Source organism: Nesoenas mayeri (assembly GCF_963082525.1).
Source record: "Nesoenas mayeri genome assembly, chromosome: 9".
In the NCBI taxonomy this organism is placed as follows: Eukaryota; Metazoa; Chordata; class Aves; order Columbiformes; family Columbidae; genus Nesoenas; species Nesoenas mayeri.
In genome coordinates, this window is record NC_137557.1 from 11,554,500 (window position 1) to 11,568,788 (window position 14,289).

The 14,289-nt window shown below is 37.4% G+C and overlaps 1 protein-coding gene across 1 annotated transcript in view; it reads right to left on the minus strand.

Annotated features, from left to right (window-relative positions):
• Positions 1-14,289, minus strand: part of NAALADL2 (N-acetylated alpha-linked acidic dipeptidase like 2) — a gene marked incomplete at both ends in the record, with an annotated part of 329,666 nt that overhangs the window by 234,045 nt on the left and 81,332 nt on the right. Inside the window, one exon of the mRNA XM_080349764.1 lies at positions 5,876-6,377. Coding sequence (XP_080205890.1) covers positions 5,876-6,377 — 502 coding nt within the window. The remainder of the gene's footprint in view (positions 1-5,875; positions 6,378-14,289) is intronic.

The window sequence follows — 14,289 nt, forward strand, 5'->3', positions numbered from 1 at the left end:
TTAGAAAGCAAATTACTGCCTCACCCATGCTGGCACAGCTCATTTCATCGTCTATTAGAAAAAGTAGTACTTGTCACTGTTCAGAATTGCTGCTCTAATTGGGACTAAATCGCCGCACACTTTTCAGCAGTCATGGTAAAGAGGTAGATAGCTGATGGCCATGGAAATTGGTTCTCCCTTTAAACCTGAACCATGCTTCTGCTATGATGAGTTTGAAGCAATTTCAGCAAGGTAATCTCTAATTTTAAGAGAAGTAAGATTATGCAATCAAAAAATAAGTGATAAGAGCCAAATTCATTTACACCCTATCACCTATCAAATACCAGTGTTCCTTTTTTGTAGAAAACATGAGGCACTGCACCAGCGCACAGATGTTGTGTAGGAAAGCACTCCAACGGGAGAAGCTCAGATGTGAGGTATGCTACGCCCTCATGCAGAACAGGAGTGTGACCCGCAGAGTCCCTGCATCCCCTGTAACCTCTCAGCAGTACTGGGATGTTCCCCATTGACCCCCCTCAAATGTCCAGCCTAAGCCTGTGACTGTTGCATTGAAACAGGCACTGTAACACCAAAAAGGGCAGATTCAACGGGGGGGAAAAAAATATAAAAATCTCAAAATATTCCTAATTAGCTCATCTATGCATCTTGTTATCCCACAAAATACACATCCTGGAATGATGTACTTACAACAAAATACTCAAAAGCATCATCCTCAGTTTTCACTTTGATGATACATGATGTCCACCCCAGGACATCACACACCACACACGAACCTTCCCGCTTCTCTTCTTTAGAGAAAAGGTCTCAGAGGTTTGACAAACTCTCTTTTATTTTCTTATATCTCAAAGGCAAAATAAAATATTTTTTTGTCTGTTAATGAGTTTCTGAACTGGTAAGTTGGCCCAGTTGTGATTTTTTTTCTGTTTTGCCTAGCACAAGCCTGTGTGCTGTTTTTGAGAAAGGAACAGTTAAAACCGAAGCCATTCTTGTGGGCTGTGACAGATAAGGAATTTTATCAAGGGACTCATTACTTATTATGCCAATGTGAATACAGAGCTTATTGGATCTAATTCATTAGTATATCACTGGTGTATTGCACTGAAAAATTATTTTAAGGCAACACTGTGTACTTCATTTACGAAGGACACAGTCATAGCACAAAAATCAGACTTTACTGTAAATTACTTCCCAAATCAAACATCTAAAACCCAATATATTTTTATGGTTACCATTTTAAAAAGTAATCAACCAAGAAGAAAAATTGTTCTCAGTGAACCACATGGTGGACTTGAAACAAAAAACATGTCCTTCTAATGTTAAGTAAACCATAAGCTAAGACATTTGTTCAAAAGGGAAGAGGAATTTTAAAAGCATCTGCTGTAACTGACCCTAACAGGAACAAACTTACACCTCCTTGTCATGCACTATATCAATATAATGTTTCCTTCTTTTATCAACAGAAATACAAGTGAAAGAGCTAAGTTTGAGAAACCACCAAAAAAAAAAAAAAAAAAAAAAAAGGCAAATTGAATGAAACCAAAGAAAACTCTAAAACAGTCAAGCCTTTCTATTAACATCTCTGAAGTACAGACATAACCTATCTTTTTGGTTAAAAAAAAATTAACCTTTGACATAAGTGGTTATTTGGAGCCTAAATTTATCAAGTCACTGTTCCACAGATACCACTCAGGGTCACGCAGGGCATCTTTCTTCCACACAAGACACCACCTCACATTCCCAGAGCCTTTCTTTGCTGGGGAGGTGGCAGGAGGATAAGTGGGAACTTGCAGTTGCTTGACATGACTCTCATCTCCTTTCAAATGGGGTTTTGTACTTATAAATACACATTCAAAATTATCACGTGAATAAAGAGAACCCCAAGTGATAACTCAGACTCTGGGAATGAATTAAATCTAGAGAGCTCATACAGCTCTCGGTTTACCCAGGAATGTGCCAACATCAATTTCTAAAGATGCAGTAGGCAAGACTTCAGACTCAGTCTAACTAGACTTAATATTTGCATTTCTTATGGCAATACAATAAATACCTGAAGACTGAAACACAGAACAGAATATATATATATGGTAATGACCACTGAATAGCTAACCTGCATCTGGCAGATGCACAGCAAGAGAAAGATATACTTCTTTAGCATCCCCCTTTATTATATATAGCAAGAAGGAAAAAACCAGATGAATTTTCAAATGCAATTAAGTGAGGTTAGAAATCTGAATCCCATTTTAAGAAGTAGCTTAAAAATATTGGTTTTCATTGAAAGTTGGGCTCATTTTATTTTGAGAATTCAACAGTGTGCTTAGCAAAATTGTTGGGTGTTTCTGTATTTTTGAAAGTCTGACTCTTACGACCTTAAGCATTTGTTATGAACTTTAGAGACTTCCACATCTAAATGCATTCATCACTTTTGAAACCAGGACTTTTCCTGTTCTAAGGATTATATTTCAGAGATGCAGAATCATTCCACAGGGAGCAAGACCCCGGACTCAAAGCACAGATGACAACTCTTCAGCTGTGCCCTCCTGACACATTCTCGCTAAAAGGGTTCCAAGAACTCAGTCTTGCCATGGAGTCTCAACTCACTGTCCCAGGAGGCAGTCTGCTTTCAGCCTATAAATTTTACCAGCTCTTTCCATCTATGTTGCCCTAGTAAATTCTGCTGGTTACAGATACAATTTTAAACAGTGCCTGAGGTATTCTGTATCTCAACTGCTACCTGGTCTCTTCTGGATGTGAGATTTATGCCACTTTCAAATTCACCCTGAAGGCTTGTGGGAGCCAAGTTACACCAGACTTCAACTAAAACCTTCTTAAATTTCTTCCGAAAGAAAACTGAAGGCATTTTCACGTTACAAACAGATATAACACTACTGGATTCCTATCAGCTCATCGATATTTGCAGAATTTTACCAGTTCTGACTCTGTCTGTACTACAGAGCAGGATGTTTCTCTTATAAATATTTATATGAGCAAATGTAGTATTCATACTCCTAAAATGTCAGATTTACCTACTGAATACTATTAACAATATTTGTCCTAATTTTTGTCAGCAGGCAAAATGCAATGTGCAAGGTAAGGAAAACTTCAGGTTTTTTGTGGTGACTCCTTTCAGGCATCTTTGACAACTTTAATCCTCTTGAAACCTCAGAAACATACAGGTTAAACCGATTTCTAGTTTTTATCATCAACATTGTAAACGTTTCCCTATGTGGGCTGGGAGAGGTGTTCAAGAAGGCTTACAGAGATAATCTTTACCTAGGCTGTATCATTAATTAGGCAACTTGGCCAAGGCCAGTAATTACACTGTGCTAAATTGCATTGAATTTCTGTAGCATTGACGTTTCACAGGAAACAAGGTGCAAAGTTGAAGGCATAAAATCCAACACGGTGACTTTTCTTTCCTAATGATTTTTAGTGTATCTGCTGGGAAAAATGCTCAGCAGGGATCTGGCCAGGATGGAAACAACACAAGAGCAGCACATGAGTTCTCAGCAAGAGCCTCCAATGGAAAAGTTGGAGAAGAACATCTGCATCTCCCATTGCATTGTTATCCCACATCGTACTCCATTCCCAACACAGACAGGCAGAAAGGCTTCATTTCACTCACACAAAATCCAGCCCAAATCCCAGCAAAATCGACACAAGTCCCCTGGCACGCTGATACAACCTCTTTAACAGGCCCGAAGGGTCCTGATCCTCAAAGCGTCAGCCGACTGCAGCAGATTTCATCCCAATACAAATTTCTCACTCCAGACCTCTAAGCACATTAAGGTGATGTCTACTTAGGCAATATGACTGGTATTGCTGGTATTGCTGCATTTTCTGTACATTTTTTCTAAGTTCTTTATCAAGACTGTTAACAAAAGTCTCTACCATTATTGAGTCTGATCTAAGTAATAAGTCAAGAAAATTAAATTAATGTCATCCTCAGTAGCGTTAAGAAATTGCAAGCTAAGCAGCTGCCACTTATTCCTAGTAATTCGAAGCATATTACATTGAAAGAAGTATTACAATAACATATATTGATTTTTTTTTTCCAAGCAACATATGTTGCATGTTGTATATTTGTAAGGCTACATAGATGCAGGTTTGATTGCAGTAACTCCAACTCCTGACAAACAGCTGTTGAGGGAAAGCAACTTAACGCAACATGGGATAAAAGCTATCTCAGACTGAAAAGCAGGGTTACGAAAAATCTTGTAGGTAATGTAGTATACTAAAAGCATTGATTACATATTTATATACAGAATCAATAGGTAGCTGAATTAATGCTTGACTACATTTGCTGAAATCATTCTATTATGTAGAAAAAAAACTCAAAAACAAATGCTAAGAATTATATTAAAGGAAAACAAGTTAGTACATTTAACTTCCAAAGTATTCCTATAAATCATTTTACCTAAAGTCCAAATTCTCAACAATACCCTAATAGCTACAAGAAAATGCCTGAGAATGATGAAGAGTTTGAAAAGGCATTTTTCAACCACCTTTTGAAATAATGAAATGGCAAGTGATACCCAGTCCCCAAACACAACTTACTGGAGTATCACCCTGTGACTGAGACTTCTCTGCAATTTGCTGTATTTGTGTAATACCCAATCTGTAGGGCTTAGCTTATTCCAATACTTTGTTCTTGACTAAGCCCATTGACAGAATTCAGTTAAATTTACTTTCTCAGAAGACAAAGAGGTTGATCTCTTTACCATTCATAATTAACACTTTTCATCACCTATACCCTTTCCCATTATAAAAATAATTCGATCCACATAGAGTCAGTTTTAAACTGGAAACTGACATGAAATCTTTCATAGCTATTTTTTCCCTTGAATTTAGCAAGAGTGTTGGCTCAAACCATGTTACTAACTGCTTCAGAATTTTAGACTTGGTTTAACAAGCATAATGAAGAAAAATTACGTTAGAAGACTTGTGTGGTTGCTTTTAATACATTCCTAATCTACTCAAGAACTAATCTTTGGATGTCCACAACAATAATCCTTTCTAACCTCAGGTATGCAAATTCTGCAGCTTCTGAACTGGTACTGATCAAAACAAATCTGCAATGTGTTTCCTTCATGATGAAAAAGGAACTTGCAGTTCCAGAAGCCAGAAATAAGCTCAACTCTCCCCTCATACAGAAATAACTTTCAAAAGTTGGCAGGAAAACCCAGTTGCTTCCACGTTCTCCGCTACAGAAAAGTGGTTATACTCTGGTACCAACATGTTATATAAACTTTCAAAGATTCCAAACAAAAAAATCCAACCAAACAAACCAACCAACCAAACGAACCCAGTCAGCAAATATTTTACATTTTGTATCCATAAACCAGGTACTAACTGAAAGATAAAATAAATCACAGTCTTTCAGAGTTCAATTTTCCCTCCTAAATTCATTAACAACTAAAGGCTTACTTCCACATACAGATTATTAAAAACAAAAAAGGCACACCAGGGATTCACTTATTTGCCAGAGATTAGATGGGGATTTTGGATTTCTTAAAGTGACAAATATTACAAAACACCATCTAAAAATCTTGCTTTTTGACAATGTTATTCAATAATCAACTGTATCTAGGTTACCTGGCCTATCATCTATACTCTTATACACTTTGAATTATCTATGTTTTTCAATTCGCATACACTGAAGCTAGCACTAATATAGCAATAGAAAGTTATTAAAGCAAAACCTATAATCAATAACACAAATCCAGATTATTAAAAATTAGTCTAGTTTCATATATGTTTATGAAAGTTTCCCAAGCACGATGAGAAAACTGAAGATGATTCCATATAAAACAAATCAGAAGAAATCTTAACATTGGCACCCGATGGCATTTAAACAAAAATACTTCAAGGTACATACCTGTAAATCTGTTGAATATTCTCAGCTTTGATTTCCTTGAGAATTTCATGGTAGAGATGAGGGTTATTTGGTTCTTGAGATGTTGGAGGAGAAGGGCATTTCTTACGTGCATAATATCCTATCACAATTCCAAAAATAAATACAATCAAAGCAGTGCAAAATACTTTCAGTATCTGAAAAAAGCTGCAGCGGTTGCTCTTTGGTGTCTGCCTCATATAGTGCGAGACATAGTCAGGGTCTTCCTGAAGCCGCTGGAACCTTCCCTTAGGAGAAGATGAAGGCTGGATGGGCTCGAGATCAAGGTCAGGGCTCTGCGAGTGTCCCAGGTGATGCTGGATGGCACCATCCAGTCGGAAATGGTCAAAGCCAGGCTCCTCCAGCTCCTTCTCCATGTCCCACTCCAGGTCCAGTGCTGTGGCTTGGAGGTCATCGCTGTCGAGGTACGGAGAGTGCCCCTGTGCTCTCTGGTCTGCGTTCACTTTGTGATACGCCATCTTTTTATCTGTTAAAACAATTTTTTTAAAATTTTATAAACCAAACAAACAAAGAAACAAACAACCTCTAAATGTTTGTTTCCTTATGGCTACATAAACAATTTATTTATCCTCTGTAAATCTGGGAGAACCAAACATATATAATAAAAAGCAAAAATTGGGTTCTCAGTATTTTACTCTCCTTGTTTCCATCGTCCTGTCTTCTTTTGTAGGATAAGCAGTCCCATGAACATCATCAGAGGTGAAAGAAGATATTTAAAGGCATTTAACATATAGTAACAATACAAATAAAGGGAATTTACAAGTTCAAATGGCAAAATACAAAAGTTATCCTATTATTTTGTCAGTCCCCAAGATAATATTAAAAAATTGAGTGAAGGCACAGAGTTTCCAAAACAATTATTTATTAGCTGAAAGTAATTTTAAAGCTTAACAACTGTGTGTATCAATTTCATTTTGCACACTATACAAAATAATGATGTTAAAATTAAGTTGGAAAAGTAGAAATAACTTGCCTGATCAGATTCTAAACACAAGGAAATGGTAAGTTCAAAAAAGAAATTTCAGGGTGACACTGTACTTACACATCAATAAAAGGCTTCCATTTAGATGAAGCATTCTATTATTTATAGGTATTTTAAATGCATAGTTCCTGAACGACTGATGAATTTACTTAGAAATTGTTCCAGCTGTTGTGCTCCACTTATTTTTCCCATTTTAATGAATCTAAAGCACTGCCAGGTAAGTATTCATATCAAAATGATTCCTTTAATAGCAAGGCATATATATGGCACTTCTAGATATTTCTATGGAAGCCTGAGCCCTTTAAAGGGAACTCCGACCTCCAGTGCAAACATTCAAAGTCAATTTTCAATAAACGATTGTTAACAGACTGCAACAACAGGGCACCGCTTTCCTCCACACTTGGACAATAGCTATTCCATCACATAAGCATCTGTAATTTAGGACTTCTCAAAAATCAGACTCACTCATCAATTAGGATAAACTGAAGATAAAGATATTAAACCTCCCAGTGATGGATATCAGACCGACACCTACAACACTACATTATCCCTTTGTTTTCACATTTTAAGACATTTTCTTTCTCTGAGATCTACCTCCAGATAACATTATTGAGGCAACATAATAGATGAACCTACTCTAAAGGTAAAGTAGAATTTAGCTTTTTGAAGCTCTCTGAAGAGAGCAAACCGTTGGAAAGCATTTATATAATGAAACAGCCTATTGTCCACTGAAAGACTATCCTGCTCTATGCAATACCGATTTACAGGTCCTATTTCCTTGTACAGCCATATAAATACCCCTCACCTAAAACTGTCAGGCAGCATAAGAACAGTCAAGAGAGCCCATGCTTGAGGTACGTGTTTCCAGTGCAGCTATTGTACACACTTTGCAAATCAACACTCCACCTGCAGTCCGCATTCTTCTACATGCAGGGCAAACAAAGAGTGAGCTGAACTAAAGCATCCAAAGTCCATGTGAAAATTTACATTATTTATGCAAATAATGATAACAAATGTTACTCTCTAATTTCCAGTTAAGTCAACAAATGGTTTATGCCTGAAAAGCTGTTCTGGCTGAACTTCATAGACTTTCTGTTGGCCCAGCCCTTGGGTTTGTGAAGATCCCTCTAAGCTGTAGCGCTGTGACTCAGCAGGTCAACCTCTTCCCCCTTCCAGCATCACCTCCTGAATTCCCAAGGGAACACAATGTCTCCTCACCCAGGCTGTTGAGAAAGATACTGAATAATATCAGCCCCGTAACGATCCCCGGTGCACTGTTCTTGCCAGGCACCACCTGGACATCAAGAGATTTATTAATATTATTTGGAAAGCTGAGTTAACCAATTTGCAAACTATTTATCTGCCCTTTCTCCTCCTGTTTTGTTAGTGGAGGGGATTAATTTGCAAATCATCAATGACACAGGTCATTACTAGGTGGTAATAGCTGCCCAACCACCTCATCTTTCCAGCTCCATTTCATACTGTTTTTAGTAGAAATTAAAGGAAAGTGTTTTGTCTTTTAAAAGCAAAACAAATCATTACTGTATTACATAAATATATAATTCTGACCCCAGTATTATTACAGTCATTTAACAAACTGCCTTAACCAAAAAATAAACCCTTATCAGGTTACTACAATATTACCCATAGAATAGGAATTAAGGCAGTTTTTCTCATATACAGTTGCATGGCAAATATTAATCTTGCTGAGCTTAAAAGTGGTGACCATTGAATATCCTTGGTAGTTAAGCTTTCTCTGCATTTATGACACTTTAAAAATGTATGTTATTTTTCAAAGGAGTGTATTAATAAAGGTTATTTAAATCTACACATAAGTGCATAATAAAAAAATCCTATGAAATTTCTTTAAATATTTGTTAATGCATATGAGTAGTAACCACATTCCATGGCTTAATATCTCAGCAATTCAATTTTTATACAAAAGCACCAAAACCAGTCACCTCACTTCAGGGAAGAAGAAAAACAAAACAAAACCAGAACAACAACAAAATACCACACAAAACCACCACCACCACATAACCAAAAAAAAACCAAACCCACAAACAAACAAAAACACAAAAGAAAACACAACTAAATGAACTACAATACAAAGCAATATTCAATTTAATTTTATATTTGAGACCAGTCTTCAGAGCACAGGACCTTCTCAGCAATACATGTCCTTTAGTTAAAGAATGCAAAGAATGCAAGAGTAGCCCCAGTTACCATCTTCACTTTTTCTACTAATATTGCTAACTTCATTATTTGAGTGTAAGGACACAGTACAATTTATTGCAAAGTATCTGAGATTAGGGTCCACAGTATATTTAACTGTGCCAATGGTGACTTTAGAAAGAGGTGCCCTAATTATCAAGACACAAGTCATTTGTGCCATCTGTATCACCAGTTCATTTATAGTATTTGGCTGGTTAAGGAAGTAGATGAGACTTAAAGATAATGTATAAAATGTAGTTTTAGGTAGGAATGAGAAGGATAAAGAAAACACTATATAGAGAATTAAAAAAAAAAAAAAAAGAGAGAGAGAGAAATATGGATAAACTGTTAAGAAAATCACTATGATAATCAAGTTCATTCTTCTCTGTAACACGATCATAAAATGAACATATTTTTGAAAGACACTTTTGAAAACTTCAGGAGAAAGAAAATCCATCCCATCTGCCAGCAAGCTGTTTCAACATTTAATTGTTGTTAAAACCATGTTTTATTATAAAGATAAAAAAGTAACTGCAAAATGCCAGAAGTTTGACTATGCACCAAGTGAGCTTTAAAACCATTCTATAGGGACAAGGGGGATCATAAACCCTGCAATACTGGACAGAGCCAAGCTGATGAACAATAAAATTGATGTGCATTTCTATACCTCCTGTTATTTGTGAGAGGTATCAAAACAATGCTAAATATCCTTTCAATTAACTGTAACATAAGAAATCAGGAGAATCAGCTTTATCAGGTCATTAGTGCCTCAATGAGCCCATTTCAAAACGATCTACATTTTCTTTGATCTTAAAAACAACACCTTTACAACCTGATAAGTACATCTTGTTATGAAACAATCAGAAACTTTTTTTCTGATAGTTTTCCTGCTTCAACCTCTTATCAATGAAGCCTTTTGAAAATTATACAATAAGGACTACACATAAAAGGTGTTGCACCTAATACATCCACAACAGAAAGGCCATCTTATACAAATGTTTTATGAAACCAACAAGGAAACACCAATGTTAATATATTACATGAAATTATTTGTGGACTGGTGCTGTAATTGTTACATCCAGTTCATGAATCCAGTTCATCAGGCTGATTCGCAGCCAAAGATCGGCAAGTGTTTACGTGCTGTCTGGGCAAACACCTTCTTAGGCCATTTAGTGTTCATTACTGAAGAGGCAAGTTTCACCCAGAAACTGTACTAAAGGCATTGCAGCTTCTTTTCACAGTCATAAAACCAGAAATCCAGGATTGTTGGCTAATCTCATTTTTAGAGGTTCTTTCATTTTTATTTTATTTCTCAGTATCTTTACAGAGAGTGCTTTTGCTTTAAGTCCTAATAATTTTGTGTCTACGCAAACCCCCAAAACAGACTCAGTATCACCTGTTTGAAGGGCAAATAGCTATACTTATCAGGGAAATCAACTCCCACCACACATACATGTCTTTAAAGTATATATAACAAAATTTAGTAGTTTGTTAAATGAGACAATGCCAAGTTTCAGGCCTAGACAAATTCTTCATTTATAAATCCCTGACAAAAGTCGTCTGCAGAAGAGATTATGATGACCTTGTCAACAGCAACATTACCCTACACTGTAATTCAAAAAATAATGCGATATTTCCGTCATCACTTCCTTAATTTTCTGCAGTAATGATTTCTCCCTTCCCTCACATTTGGGATATGGGTTTGGCAACCAGTTCCGTTACAGTTGGACAATTAAGTTCCTTGTCACTCTGCACAATCACCATATAAAACCAAATGACAAAACTTGCCAGTTGCTCATGTTTCACTAGCTGACTGAAGAGAAACACAACCTGAAAAAACGTGCAGTCTTGTAGAAGACAGAATAGAGAGATCAGACTTGATAAAGGAGGTGTGTAAACACAGCTAATCATTGAAAACAGGTTGTCTTTTCATATAACACTAATAAGCACTTTTTGGTATAAGTGATACAGAATACTTAACTTCAAAATCTCTCATCGAGTTTATTATATTATGCACAGCCACGTGGACCAGGATACTATTGACACAAAGGATGACTACATGACAAGAACAGGGTCTATCATGCACCCTGATTGATAAGACTTGCACACAGTGATGTCCAGTTGGAAGCAAGAATCAACTTGCCCATTAAAGCAGTGTTGAAAAATGTCAGCCACTTCAGCTAAATATCCTGGGATAAACAGGTGTGCATAGGTACACATGAATGTATTTGCCTGCTGCCTTTCCAGAACCTTTTGAAGTCCTGGGGCTTGAAGAAAGAAGAATTGCCAGGAAGCTCCTTCTCAGCCAGCAAACAACTATCACATAAAGCTGAGGCAGACTCGGCTGGTCTCTAATATGCTGGGCATGTATTACTAACATACATCTTCTCCATCCTCAGACATGTTTAGTTTGCAAATACCTATTTACCTGAAACCAAACTCAGAAATATTTACTGAACTTATAGTAGGTAACAGCATCCATGATATATGCACAGCCTACCTAGGAGGTTCATTAAAAGTGCAGCGTAATCAGAGCAGTATAAATGGCTCTGTTAGAGATTATGTGTATTTCTTGTGCTACGTGCTGTGCTGCTGCCTTTGCTTTGCTTCCATTTTCAGAACAGCTTTTCCCCCCAGTTCAGGTGGTTACAGCTCCATTTTCTATGTGCTCACTCTTTATCACGCTCATTTGCAAACACCAGATCAACAGTCTCAAACGAGGAGGGAGAAGCCCCCCACACACACTCTGGTTCCTCAGTCCATGAATTAATGATTTATCTTTCAGCTCCACACTCAGATCCTGCTGTTGTCCTTGGAAGGGCACTGCACAGGATTGCTGTGTTTCTAAAAGCACAAAAGTGGATGAAGAAACAGGATTCCCAGCACTAGAAGGGATATCTGTGTGTATGTGCATGCACACACTGTTCTTAAAACAGGTATATAAGATGAAAAAACTATAGAACTATTTTGGTTGGAAGAGACCCTCAAAATCAAGTCCAACCACAACTCTTAACACTAAACCATGTCCCTAAGAACATCATCTACATGTCTTTTAAACAACTCCAAAGATCAAGCACTGCTTTGGGAAGCCTGTTCCAATGCTTCACAACACTTTCCATGAACAAATTTTCCCCAATATCTAATGTGAACCCACCCTGGTGCACCTTGAGGCCATTTCCTCCCATCCTACATCTTTGTTAGCTTGCACCAGGCCACAGCCCCACCACCTACCACACCTCCTGCCCCAGAGCCCACCCTTCTCACTCCTCTCGCCCCAACCATTTTATTCCCTTCACCTTCCCACGTCTCTTCCCAAGCTCCTGTCCCTCCCCATCCCAATGGGCCCTGCCCATCCAGAGCAACCCCTGTCCCCAAACTCCTCGCTCTTCCCTTCCCTGCAACTACAACAAACAAAACAAAACCAGCCACAAAACGCACAAATACGTTTCCTCCAAAAGAATAAATTTGAGCTATGTTGCAGCCAGTCTTTGCCATAGTTTAAACTACAGCATCGCTGGATCCTGGGTGAAGGCACCTGTTGAAGTCCCTGCCCCTCATCCCAGTGGGATTTGGGATGGTTTACAGCAACCTCCTCTCACTGCAAAGCAACCAGCCCACTCAAAACCATTCTTTAAAGATCTTAATCCTTCCCTTTTCCCATTTCTCCTCATACACCTGCCTGTATGCAAACCTAATATTCAGCTTCCCTGCATATGTATTTTTTCTAAATTCAAGGTTTCATCAATAATATATTTTGCATTACCATTCCCCAGACATTATAATTGCCTCTGAAAGAAATAAGACACAAAGCTTTACTAAGACAAAAAGTATTATTAGGGCATTTGCATTCAGGCTTACAGTTGAATTTGATGTGAAATAAAACTATTGTAAATGGTGTTTAACTTGAAAATGTTGACAGCAATAGTTGCAATAACAGGGCCTAGCAGTTCTTAAGCAAGTTAATTTTGTATGACTCATTTGTGCTTTGGAAAATTGTACAATCCTTGGTTTGGGCACATTTTACTTTGATATTTTTTTCACCCCAATCTCTTTTTGCTCATCAATTACAGTCAATCAAATTTAAATTATTGTTTAAAAAAATCCAACACAACAACAACAAAAACACACACAAAACCCTGCCACACTGAGTAATTTTAACATTAAAAATTTGGAAAACATACACTTGCAAACTACTACACTTATTGAAACTGTGCTAAAGGATGTCCACTGTATTTCAAAAGGTGCAAACCAACATTAGAAAATACTATGTGAGTTAGATCCCATTTCTTATAAAAAACACCACCACACACAAGAAAAAAAATACATACAGACCACAACACACCACACACAAACACACAACAAAACGGTCACTTTTATAGAAGCGTTACAAACAGGAATCAGGCCTCATCGTGAACACAAACTCCATTCCTCATTTTTAGCAATCACTATCAAAATCTACTGAAGAAAAAAGGTGAAAAAACCCCAAACTTATTACTTCTGTTCAGTTGGGATACAAGATTATGCAGCTTAAACTAGTCCAAAGGTAAGAGATGGCCATGAGTCAGCCCTGCGATTTCAATCTGTCCCCTGAAGGGACATGTCCCCCAGTAAAGGGACCCAGCACGCAGCAGAACTGCAAGCATGAGACATGCTCAGGATCTGCAAAAATGTGGATTACAGACAATAAGATGTGCCCACATCTTTTCTAAAAATAAAACAGCTCTTAAGTGACTTAGACACTTTAGGACATCATCCCCAAGAGAATGATGTTAAATGTATAGAAATTATTATATATAAGACATTTTTTTTAAAGACACTATTGAAAACTTGTTTGTTTTTTTTTTTTTTTTAAATAATAAATCTACAAAGGCTTCCCCTAAAAAACCTGTGCATATGACTGACCTGTGCGCAATTTCTGTTCCCACAGAAGAGCTACAGCACCAGCTGGAGATGGCAAATGGTCTCAAAATCCTGTTTCTATGGCTTCTGTTGAAGAGAGCAGTGGAGTGGGGGAGAGCAAAACAGACTTCACCTGCAAACTCTCTGCTGCTCCTGGTGATACGCGAGATAAGATCATCTAAAGTGGTTTTCAGAGCTTAGAACTGATTTCACAAAACTAGCTGGGTACAGAAAATAAATCTTCCTATTATTAAGATTTCACGTGGAAATCAGAGATACACAT